Raw genomic sequence first — 13,565 nt, 5'->3', positions numbered from 1 at the left:
TCTCTCTCTCTCTCTCTCTCTCTCTCTCTTCGGGCTCTGTGGCAAGCCCTTTTAACACTTATGCCTTCAATCTACTAGTATCTATGTTGTTACTAATTGCTATTTATTTATTTTAATTACTTCTAAGCAGTGCGGATCCTAGACTTCTGGGGGCCCTAGCAAAACTGTGGTTGTAGGGTTGGGTACCGAAACCCAGTACCAATATGGCACCGGTACCTATGTAACTGGTATGTGCCTCATTTCGGTGCCATGCATGAGTGATCGATTGAAATATTTGTCCTTTGTTTCTCCGAAACCGACGTGAGAAGCATCATCACCGGATGATGTTTGGATGAAAAGATCGATGAAACGCATTTGTCCGTGTTTCACTCCATCTTGATACGCGCTTAGGAAAAGCGCTCGAGAAACAGTATCTCTTCCGCGGCGCGGTAACACTTTCAACTCGGTTTTTTTAGAAAAAGCAAGAGACATACGACATTCACGTTACATGATTTGGCTGATTTTTACGTAGAGAGTGTGACAACGCACCGCATTAAAAGAAATTATCATTCAGGTTTTCATAACCGCTGGCCAAATTCAAAAACTAAACTAAAATTAAAATATCTTTGAGAGCAAGGGGGCCCCCTGGTGTTTCGGGGGCCCTACGCAGCTTGCTTATTCTGCATATAGAGAGAATCGGCTTCTGAGTATTCCATTAGGGATTTGTTTCTTTTTCAGTTTCACCAAAACTTAAACTATTCAATTTAGCAGTTTTCCTATTAATCATTCACTGCTGTCAAGGGGGACAAGCAGGAACATCTATCAGGACCAGTTTTACTAGTCCTCAGTGGTGGAAATGGCCGATATTTACTGGGGGGACTCTAACTTGGTGGGGGGCGGGGGGGGGGGGGGGGTTAACAATGATAATTTTAGATTACCTTTCGGATGTATTTTATCATAAAAACATTTATAATCTATGAAAACATTTATTAAGAACTTATGTCATATTTTCTCTAAACCTTCTTGTACATTTAAGACAGGCACCTGCAATTCTGCCCAAATTAAAGATGCGTTGTGTTTGAATTTGTGCATCTTATAATATAATTATTATTAATGACCTCTTATGTTTAATAAAAACAAACAAAAAAACATTGATTAGTGAAATGAACTAATGATTTCATAAAATATTAGAATGATTGTCTCTCATTGGCCTGATTAGCTAAGCCCTCAAAACACGTCTTATTTAGCGGTACAGTATTGCATGATTTGTAGATTATATTTAATAGTTTACACTTTGCAAAAACCTTTTCAATTAGTTTTAAAAGGTAACATTACATTCTTAAGGACTCTACACTTACGTTTCTTTTCAGGAGCACTAGTGCTTCTACTTAAAAAAAAATAAAAATAAATTAGGAACACCTTCTGATCAATGACAGAAATTAAACTTACTATTATAAGATGATGTTTGACTCCTTAAAGTATTTTTTTAACCTTTGTAATGCCATTTTTATCTTTATTAAATGTATGTCATATGTTGTGCCAAAATTAGATTTATTAACTTTTTGTAAAAAATAAATAAATAAATTATTAAACAATAAATTCATTTAAAATAATAAGATACAATCAGGAAGACCTGAAATCAGCATCAACAATTAATCTTTGCACGGAACAGAAGAGCACAAATGTGGAATATTTACAGACTTTTTAACAAGACTCAGAGGTGGCATTAATACATTTAATAAAAACAATGTTATGAGATTCAATACAGAAACATTAAACGATTAAAATTTATACTTTAAAAATGAAACTCCCAGTAGGTGGCAGCAAGTCACTGTCTGTCACTGAATCATTCATCTAATCGATTCGTTCAAACTGCTGATTCATTAAGGAATGAAGCAAGTGACTCTCTTTATGAATGGATCATAGAATCATCGACTCACTAGATTTGTTCAAAAACAAAGATTCATTCATAATTGAAACAGCGCTGTTTGCTTGGAGATGCGCAGCGGCTCAGCTGTGACTTTATTTCATCAACAAAATAGTTCTCAACAGATCAGACAAGTGTTCCTAAAATGTAAGTCGCTTTATATTAACTTTTGAATAAAATCAATAATGTATAAATCTGTTGTATTAATTAAATTTCACATTTGCAAACTCTTTATAATCATTAAGTTCATCGCGATCTCACAAACTTCTATTTTAGTGAATGTAGCTCTCTACACTGCAAACTGAATCTATTATTTCTACACTTTGTTTGTTACAATGAATGACAAACTGCAGTCTGCTTTCACGATCTGTGCTGTGAGGAGCAGCATGCGCAGCAATAGAGAAGCATTTCCATTGGCTGCAGTCTGCTCTTGATGTCCAATCAAAGACGGCATTGCCCAGCAAACCATAGACACAAATATCCCGCTACATTTTGTTTAGTCTGCACTGCACTATGGTTTATGCAGACCTGGGATCGCTTTTGTAGTCTTTTGAATGGATATAATATAGAAATCATTTTAATTTTCAAATAAATCTAACCAGTTGGAAATGAAACGCCATCCCCCCTCGAAATTCACTCCCCGGACTCCGTCCCCCCGCGTCCCCCCCCATTTCCACCCCTGCTAGTCCTTATTATCCAAATATCATTCTTAAGCCCAAAGTATACTTTTTTGTAGCGTATGCACTAGCATATGCGTACATTGAAAAGCTTTGCGTTTCAAGTATACTACATTTGATATTGTGCATGACCGCAGGTGGTTGACACATGTGCTCTTGAAAGCTTCATTCATTTCCAGTGTCTGCTCTATTTTTCACCAATAAGTTATGACCGATAACAAATATTTTTGAACTCTTTTAAACCACAGGGTTCTCTTTTTGTTGTTGTTTCGTCTATTTAGTTTCATTTTCTACTGTGAAACAACAACTACATACAAGTACCCAATACTCATGTCTAGTTAACTAGAAATTAATTAGAAAAGTTAATAATGTAAAAAAAAAAAAAACTGAATTATTACTACTAAATGAAGAGTTCATTTGCAAAAATCGATAAACACCACTTTTAAAAAAGAAATGAATGGACTGCTGTGCATTATTCTGCACATATAGCACGTTCTGAACCCTAAACATGTTTTGTCACAAAAGCCAGTATTGTCCACTTTTAATGCTTTACGAGTTTTAATGCTTCATGTTTTGAAACATCTCACAGTACAGATATAAATCAAACAAATGATTACAAATGAAACATCTCTAGTTAACTAGCAGAGTATTCATTTTGTTGGTTTGTTTAAGATAAGTGGTGATCTGCCACTGAAATGTGTTGCTTTTAGACTCATGATGAGTGCTCATTATCAGTGCTGGTGTCACAGAAGAGCACTTCAGTCTATTGCTAAATGTACATGGACGTGGACTGACTCTCTTTTGCTAAAACAAACTTTTAATATAAAAGTTATAAAAACATACTTCCGGTGAACTTTAATTTAGTAAGTTAACTGTATTTTTTGAGTTATTATTACATAATCAAAACAACCAACTGCAGTTTGATTGACAATACTTTGGAATGCACAATAAAAAAACATGATTTATGAATGTATTATTTGAAGAGTTTTTGCAAATAAACTCTTCAAATAATAAATAATAGTACCTAATGAATACTTAGTAATCATAGAATGGGTGTCAAGATAATGCATACTTTTCAGAAGTGAATAGGCATAGACCCATAGAATTCAAAGGCAAAAAAAAAGATGATGATGATGATGTTGAAGTGGCTTGCCATACTCTCTCTCACTCTGCCTATGTTTCCCAGCTGCCAATATCAAGGTTGTTTTGACCAAAGGTTCTTGGTATACAGGTGCTGGACATCACCCAGTCCAGCTGACGTGTGCTTACGAGAAATCCAAAGAGAGTTTGCATTAGAACTGCCCTTGTTAAGAGGACAAATTGCAATATTCATTATCTTAAGTGGAGGATTTTGGACGGTGTCACGTCTCTTGCAGCAGTTCAGCAGCTCAGTCATTTCTGTGTTGCCAAGGAATACTGACATGAATTTAAAACTTATTGCTCTGCCTGGCCTCTCATGCACACGTTAATCAATAGAGTTAAAAATGTTGCAGCTCTTCAATGATGACGTGCTGTCTGCTGCATCAGAATCATCTTAGGAGTGTGTGTGTGCGCATGTGTGTATGAGCCACAGTAAACAGGCACCCAATACACTGTTTTAGATATTGTTTTCTTCTAACACAATTATGGCAACGGGGTGGACATCTTGGCCTTTCCAACCTTCAAATGGTTTTGCTTTCTCATTTTATTGTGACAAACTTCCATATGACACCTTGAGGCAAGTGCTTGTTTTGCAGGGGCATGTATGTTGTGTCAGTGTAGCTACCTTGTGTTTGATCAATTATTCATGAATCAGAGCAGGTTTTTGATAACGATAGGTCCTTACTCATCATCTGCAGGCTGTTTCTGAGAGAGATAGAGATGCTGACTCACTGGTCTTTCTTTTCAGAAGTGACTCATTCCTTCTTTTATGGACATATGGTCACTTTGCCATTTTAAAGAGAAACAGAGTCCTTTAAAATTGTTTACTTGTTTTCACTGCTGAGCTCAAATGCTTCACTACTATGAATTGGTTGCGTAGATAGATAGATAGATAGATAGATAGATAGATAGATAGATAGATAGATAGATAAAATACTGCCATTGTGTAGGATAACTGCGCACCATTCTAGAATAAGAATCGGTATTAAAAAGACCTTTTAGAACAACGCAGACTGAAATCGAGAGTAGACTAATGGACTAAGATGCCAATCTAATGAAGTTTGTCCACTGGATTTTTGCTGACCGTGCAGACAACCTCATCTGCTCGACCAAGTGACCATTAGGGTCTTCAATCCATAATTGTATGATCGGTGTGTGGTGGGGTGGGTTTTGTGGTGGTTTTTAAGTGTTGCTGTATGCCTGCACATTGAGAGTACTTTGCTTTTGTGAACCATTTTATCTTTGTCCATTTTAATATTGTATAAGTGCATACCCTAAACTGACATGAGCCTGACATAAAGGGATAGGTCAGTCAAATTTAACAATTCTTTCAGAATTTATTCACTCTCATGACTTCATTTTAGAGCTGTTTAACTTTTTTTAGGGGCCAAGCACCAAAGGTCATCTATTGTATCCATTAGCGTTCTTCTTCTTCTACGTCTTCTGCTCTTTAGCCAATGGCAGCCCATAGAAAAACTTGCTGCAACAATATGAAATTTAGTGCACAGATGTCAACATTAACCACAGCAATTTGGAGTCTCTAACTCAAAATATCTAGTGCCACCAACAGCTCAAATTTGCACTTACATTCATGCTATATAATTTTCAAACTGAAAGGGCTCAAAATTATTTTTTCCTCTGATTCCTTGGGTCAAAACGATTTTTCTAAATTTTTCCCATAATTTTAAATTTTTCTAACAATTAACTTTTTTGAAACAGAAAAATCATGAAACAGATCATCTTCAGATCACGCGGACACAAAAACATGAAATTCAAATTCAACTTGAACCGTTCTCGAATAATGTGCAAACAAATGCCAAAATAGACATGAGGCCATATCTTTAGCGTAGATAAAGTGTCCTCCCGATTCTTTACCATTCTGTCATGGACTACATTTCCCATTATCCATTGCTTGGACTTATTATGATCTAATTTCTTCCACCTGTGTGTCATTTACTAGTTTGGTATTCACTATATAAGTCATGTGTTTTAGTCAGTTGGTGTAAGTCATTGTATTTGCTGTTTTCATTCCTGCTCCCTGTCTGGATTGTGTTCCCTGTCCCTGGTTGGATTATATTTGTCTGTTTTTCTTTAATAAATTTTGCTGCATTTAGCTCCTCGCCTCATCTTGCTCTTGCCACCATCATAACAGAATGACTCACCAGAAGATGGATCTAGCAGCAAAACCAAACCACAAAACTGTTACATTTTTAAAATGGTCGTAATATTGAAGCTTATGTGGAGGAGTTCCTTTTGTATAGCTACCTTGTGCCTGTTTCTGGAGTTAACTTGATCCAGATATTAGCCTCTGAGAAGAAGACCCCAGCTGGACCCTGGCACAGTTTATTGACTTTGTCCTGCAGTTTTGTGGATCTCCCTTTACAGTAGGAGAGGTTGAGGAGGACGCTACCCCTAAACATTTTTGGAAGGGGGCAGTAGGCAGCAAGCTTTGATGGCCAAGGAGTTTGACTGTCCATGGATTCCAGCATGCCCTATACTGAGGATCACAAGCCCAGTGTTTGCATTGTCTTCCACTCCTGAGACTCTCTGCAAAATGCCTGCCAATCCTGAGCCACATGGCCGTCACAGCCATCATGCCCATGAATCCGCTCCAGAGCCCGCTCCAGTCCATGAATCCGCTCCAGAGCCCGCTCCAGTCCATGAATCTGCTCCAAGAGCCTGCTCCAGTCCACAAGTCTGCTCAAGAGCCTGCTCTAGTTCATGAGTCCACTCCAGTCCATGAATCCACTCCAGATCCCACTCCAATCCATGAGTCCACTACAGAGCCCGATCCAGTCCATGAATCTGCTCCAGAGCCCGATCCAGTCCATGAGTCCACTCCAGAGACTCCTCCAGTCCAAGAGTCCACTCCAATGCCTGCTCTTTTCTATGAATCTGCTCCAGAGCTAGTTCAAGCCCCAGAGTTCAGTCCTGTGTTGGCGCCAGGCTTCCCACCTGATCCGGCTTGGTGGTCCCCTGCACCATCAACTCTGCTGAAGTAGTCCTCAGCTCCATCTGCTCCACCCTGGTGGTCTTCTGCTTCATCATAGGGAACTTCAGTCCCATCTGCTCCGCCCTGGCTTCCTGCTCTGCCGGCTCCACCCTGGCTCCATTGTCTACCTCTGCCTCCAGGCCTTATTTTTCACACGAGAGCCGGGCCCACCATGGTTCCTCCTGATCCTCCTCCGCTCCACCTCCCTTTTGGATTTCTGTAACTCTTTTTGAAGCATCTGGAATATTCTCCTTAAAGGGGGGGAGGGGGTACAATGCTGTTTCATGCATTCAGAATTATTTACACTGTTAAAGATTTGGATTCTCATGCTAAGCATGGACAAAGTTTCAAAAAACAATTTGGACGTATAACAGAGTATTTCTGTGCCCAAAATCTTACTTCCGGGTTCGTACAAATTTCGGAGAGTTTTTATTCGATCGTGGCTCTTCATGACGTAAACGAGGGTGGAACTCCTCATATGGGCATTTCTCCCGGAAGAACGCGCCCGTGCATGCATCGACCAGAGCGAGAGCAAGTGTGTGCCCATCAACGCGCTTCATTCGGCTGCACTGCATGGGACTCGCTCGGGAAGAATGTCTCTAAAGAACTGTGTTTTTGGTTGTGAGGGAAAGATAACCTTGTTCAGCTTCCTGAAGAACCCAGCGTTACGTGAACAGTGGATGCAGTTTGTTTATCCAGGGCAGCAGCAGAGTTTCTCAAGTGCGTTTGTTGATGAAAGTTTTATAAACGAGGCCCAGTTCGACGCTGGATTTGCACATCGTTTGATACTGAAAGATGGAGCAGTCCCAACTATAAAAGATCCGAGTCATGATTCAGAACTGCCGATCGTAAGTGAAACTGCATCAAATGTCTCTGTTTTGTTGGCGATCGACACTCAAGTGCTCGTCACTCTTTAACTCCGCTAACGGCGCACCTCCAGGAGCTCGGCTTTTTTTGGAGAGAATCGTTAAGCTGTATCTTTCTTTTATAAGTATGATAAAACTAAACACTTTTTGGAGATATTAAGGATGCAATACTACTCTATAGGTACTCAAAATTAACATGAGATTGGGTGAAACTGTGTGCGTTATGCCCCCTTTAAAGGGGGGGCTATGTCACGACCATCAGCTGGAGTGCCCTGTTCGTCCACCAGGGGGTACTCCTCCCGAGTCCTTTAACATTCTATCATGGACTACATTTCCCATTATCCTATTATGATCTGTGTGTCATTTACTAGTTTGGTGCTCACTATGTCCTGTGTTTTAGTCAGTCGGTGTAAGTTGTTGTATTTGCTGTTTTAATTCCTGCTCTTGTCTGGATTGTGTTACCTGTTCCTGGTTGGATTATCTTTGTCTGTTTTTCTTTAATAAACTTTTGCTGCATTTAGATCATCACCTTATCTCACCCATCATAACACTTTGGCATCCTGTCCTGAAGGTACTCTGAAGGTATAGTCTTGAAGGCACTCATATTTTAGTGCAGCGCCACTTTGTGGCATGATGCTATTTCAAAATATATTTATAGGTTTTGATCAGTCTTTTCTATTGTCATGACAGATTCCTTGGATCATGTTGAGAACATTGATACCAATTATGCTCAAATCAGTCAAATCATCTGCCATTTTTATTTTCTTTGAAAAACAACTTTTTTGAAACTCCTCATGAACCAGTGGTCTGATTTTCACCAAATTCAACTCAGATCATCTTCAGACCATGCTGGCAAAATGTTTTTGATATTGTTTCGACACAACTTCAATTTCATTTTCCAAATGAATGAATTTGTTGTATGATGCTAAACTGCATCAGCTATTTCTCTGCAAAGCTTTGATATATTGACACCAAACTTTGTGTCATTGTTACCTCGCAATGACCATACCACATCAATTTGTTTACAGCCACCAATTGTCAAAAGTAATAAACAATTAAATCATATTACTAGTGACTGCAATTATGATTTTTCAGCAATCTTAACAAAAATCATTTTAAAATGTCTTTAATTACTTATTGTTGCAGTTGCTCTGATGCTATGCTTAGCTCCTTATTTTGGCTCTGTTGTGCTTGGTACCCTAATTGCTGAGAGTACAGCATTTAAGTATTAGAGTACAGTGCAATTTTGTTTGGCCACAGAGTACTGTGTGTGTGTGTCCACAGAGTATGCTAGATTTTTGTTTAGTCCACTACAGTGCAGCAAAAGGTCATTCAAAATCTTCAGGATTACGTGAAATGGAGAGGAAGGTGTGTTTAATTAGCTAAATTCTCCAGGACAGTGGACTTCCAGGACCAGCGCTCACCATCCCTGATGTATACTGTAATGTACACAGATTCATAGCATTTCTTCCAGAACATAATATTCACCAGTTGAACATCTTAATGCTTTGTGATACATAAGTTTGCTTATTTAATAAATAAACAGCAAACTCTGATGGTATCTTTTAGAGGGCTATTTCAGGCTATAGACAGACGTTTAACTTATTTGTGAGAATTCTAATGCAGACAGCTACAGAGTCAGTCAGAAATGTATGCAATCCTGACTGTTTTCCAGAAAAACAAAGAGATTAAGAAATGTTAAGATGCTAAACTGAGTGTCTTATCAAAACGATGAATCTGATTAACTGGGTTACAGAGCACTTTAAATCTCATTAAACATTTTGGTGTTTGGAAGAAAGCAAAAACAGAAGGAGAGAGAAGAAAGAGAAAATGTGAGGCTGAGAACTTAAGAGAAAGAGTGGATTTAGTAAAACAGAAAGCAGAAATTAATGATGTTAGACTGAGCAGAAGATGATAAATACTTTAAAAGAAATATGGATGGAGAATTATATATTAGTAGAGCAGAAAGGGTGATCAAGATGACATAGAAACGATGTTTACATTAATAAAGACAGCTGTCATAACTCAAGTACAATCATAACTGCATTATAAACATTTCAAACATTCCAGAATGCATTAAGTCTATAAGCCTGTCCAAAACCACAACAGTAGTCATTTGATATTCACAGTTGCCTCAATGAGCATCGCTGCAGTTTAGCTGGTCAATATTCTTCTTCCATTCTTCAATCAATATGACAAGACTCTTTGACCACAAAGAACATATATTGTATATGTGCCTGACACTAAAGCTAACATTTTGTTTGTGTTCTTCACAATATGTTTTCATCAATATATGGATTGAAGATATGTTTTGAGACTAAGAGATCTGTGTAACCGTTCTTTCTTTCAGCATCAGACATATTGAATAGACTGCTTGTACTGCCTGTAATATCATAACATCAGTTAATCTTAAAACCCTTAGCATTTGAAAGAGTAATCATTAAAACAAATCAAGCAGGTGGCACCCTATTTAGTTTTTTGTATGTTTATGTGAGTATTTTAAATCATATAAGAGATAAAAGGGGGATGAGCGGACAAAATTGCATGAAGATTAAAAATAGTGAAACCAATAGTCACATAATAATATTTAGTAGGAAGATGAATATGCATATTAATCACAATATGGTTGGATGACCCCCACCCCCACACCTTTTTTGTGATTTCATCTGAACATTAACATTTTGCCACAGTTCTTCTGGATTTAGTCTGTCTCAGTTTGTTCGGTTTCTTCATGTCATTCCAGACAGACTGGATGATGATGAGATCAGATCTCTGTGTGGAGCACCGGCTGTTGTCAGACTCTTTGTGCAAACAAACATCTCACTGGATTATTACAATTAATGGCAAAATGAATGTTTGGAAATGTAAACTGATATCTACTGACATATACAAAAGATAAAAATAACTTAATTTTTTGTTGTTGGTGAAAATACTAGTGGCTAAATACTTTGACTTTCGCACAGTAATGTATATGTTGAATGGAAGATATAAAATTAGACCCTTGGGGTAATACAGGTTTTCATTAAAATCTATAGGCTTTATTTCTTTATTCATGATGTAATTTCACATATTTGTGATTATTTGGATGTTATATTGATGTGGCGTTAATGCAGAGAAGCAAAGCGATGAACAATTTAACATCCCTGTGCTTTTAAAATAAATATCAACAATTTTTAAACGCCACTTGGCCAATAAAATTTGATGAACAGAAATCTCTCTCTCTCCCTTCTTCAGCTGCTCCTGTTAGGTGTCACCACAGCAGAATTATCCACACAACCATTTTGGCACAGCTTTTACACAGGATGCTCTTCCTGACACAAACTTGAGTGCACTAACAAGTGCAACCCCAGTGCCAAGACACAATAAATTTGAGGACCAGAACTAACTGTTGTATAATCAACTTGCGTAGAAACAGCTATAGTTCATTTCTGCTAAATTTTAATAAGTACTTTTATTTGTTTGTTTGTTTTTGTTTTATTTATGTTTTGTGTGATTTTCACAATGAAACAGTACGATATCTCCATCTTGTGGCTGAAATTAGCACCGTTAACAACGCATCAAAATTTTTGAACGGGTGGAGCTGTCCGTGGTCCTGAACCAAAGTAGGCTGCTGTCCGTGGTTCTGAAATCTGTTTCAGGTTGATGCTACGGGCAAAATAAAGGCGTGGTTGTTTTGTGCGTCCCCCAGTTCTGCATTTCCCAGTCATTTGCCCATTTAATGCTACAGTGACTTAAATCGTTCCCATCAAACCCTCCCCTTTCTTTCTTCATTTTAATGCTCAATGGCCCAGTAGTCTGGCTGAAGTGACATTTAACATTTGGAACCACTAATTTTTATGACCTATAAGATTCTGACGTTAAGGAGCTGGCGATATTTGATTAACTGTAATAGCAAGGAACATCCTTGATTTATGTGTGTAAGTACAAGACTTGACAATGCGCTTTATAGTTGAACGTGTGTGTGTGTGTGTGTGTGCACGCGCGCGGACACCTCTGGCAACCAAACCAAGCGAAGGCAAGTAAACTGTATAAGGTTTCGTTAGTTGGTAAAGGAGATCCAGCTGACCGCTTTATATCTGGTTTCCTGCTTTTTCCCTAACGCGATCTCACGTTCCTTCAGTTTAGTATTAGGGTGTTTAGATTATATTGGTGCACTTACCGCAAATATACTGCAAACCGGTATGCTATTTGTGATGAAGTTTTAAACTTCATCGTGCGTTACCGCAGAGTTGGCTCGCGGTAGCGGAGAGAGGCGGACACCGCGCGGGGTCGTGTTACCTTGCGCCTTGCTTTTTATAGGAGGAATGGGGTGAGTAGTGAAATGCCAACTCTCTGGAAACAGATCGTGTTCTCCTTCGCTTCTATACTCAGCATCGGTTCTGTAGTACTTCTGGTTGTGGCACTGGCCACGGAACGCTGGGTCACCGGAACCACATTGTGTCAGACAGGAGTGGATCTGGTGAACGCGTCTAGTCCTGAGCTCGAGCAGTTCACGGGACACATTTACTACGGCCTTTTTCAGGGCGGGAAAACACGAAGATGCGGGCTCGGGATCCGCCACTCCAAAATATACAGTAAGAGCACTAACGTGTAGATTCAACTCTGATTAAACATTCATCGTTATACCAAGAACACAGTTGCACTGTATGGTTGGAACAGGTCTTTGAAGTAGCCTATGCCTGCCTCCGTGTTGTTGTTTATGTTATTGTTTTTAGACATTTGTTAAACCTTTTATTTATTTATTAGGCACATGCATTATTTTTTTATTTATGTGTTTATTTATGTTTGTTTGTTTGTTTTGTGTTTTTCTTTTGGTTTGCCATAACAAAGCTCTCTGATATGCTACAGGCCTGTACACTACTGTTCAAAAGTCTGAGGTCAGGAATATTTTTTAAAGACATTAATAAGGTCTTAATTTAGGTATTAGCTTTTTCATACAAGGACACACTTAACGGATAAAAACGTACTGTAAAGACATGTATCTTATAGTTTGTGATTTCAACTGTAGTATTAACTGATTCAGCTTTGCCATCACAGGAATGAATTGCTGAATTATGAATGAATTAGAAATTAATTAATTTGTGTATTTCACAATATTATAACAGTATTACAATAATATTTCACAATATTACTGTTTTGACAGTATTTTTGATTTAAAAAATACAGCTTGAGTGAACATAAGAAAAACATTATAAAATCTTACCAACCCCAAACCTTGGAACAGTGGTGTATGTATATAGTGTGCATATAGTACAGTTTACATATCTCTCTACATATATTGTACTAACAATCTATCTATGCGTTTATAAAAATATATATATAATTCCAGTTTTGTGAGACCTAATCTCTGTCTCTCTGTCTCTTTCTCACAAATTCTGCAGTTTTCCCAAAGCTCATCAAAAAAATCAACAGTGGTCTTCACGTGATCATTATTTTCTTCCTTTTCATTGCTATTGGCTTTGCAGTAGTCAGTTTAGCTTTCTGTATATATAATGCCAGAAAAGTTCCTTACCAATCTATTAAAGGACCTTTTGGCCTCTACATCTGGAATTTGATTGCAGGTAAATCAACATAACACATAATCTAAAATACAATGTTCTGTCCACGCCTTTGGACAATCAGCCCTAAATCAACAATATTAACAATAACAAACTTTGATTCATTACTTCTTTTGATTTCTAATCATATGTCCACTCTTTTAAACCCTTCTCTCAGCTCTGTTCAGTGCAATGGGCTTTGCGTGTTTCCTTGCAGCAATCCAGTGCCATGGGCTCACAGAACATGTGGCTAACTACCGTGAGAGCCTTTTTACACTTGTGATCCTTGAGGAGAGTCTTGGTTTCTCCTTCTGGTTGTGCGTTGCCAGCGCTGTAACACACGGAGCTAACATTCTTGTAGTAGCCTCCAGTAAAATTCATCTGCCTAAAATACAGACTAAGAAACCAGAAGAACCCACAGCCACCGGAGACGACTTTCTCTACTGA

At 38.2% G+C, this 13,565-nt stretch overlaps 1 protein-coding gene across 1 annotated transcript; it reads left to right on the top strand.

Annotated features, from left to right (window-relative positions):
- Positions 1-11,902: 11,902 nt before the first annotated feature.
- On the top strand, positions 11,903-13,565 carry LOC306874255 (clarin-2-like; the record flags this gene model as incomplete). Its single annotated transcript, XM_079424157.1, has 3 exons — positions 11,903-12,155; positions 12,963-13,142; positions 13,297-13,565. 3 exons carry the CDS (start codon positions 11,903-11,905, stop codon positions 13,563-13,565), a joined length of 702 nt encoding a protein of 233 aa, XP_079280283.1.

The sequence above is a fragment of the Barbus barbus genome (genome assembly GCF_936440315.1).
Source record: "Barbus barbus genome assembly, chromosome: 8".
Taxonomy (NCBI): Eukaryota; Metazoa; Chordata; class Actinopteri; order Cypriniformes; family Cyprinidae; genus Barbus; species Barbus barbus.
The sequence above is the reverse complement of the archived record's forward strand: the minus strand, read 5'-3'. Positions and strand labels throughout refer to the sequence as shown.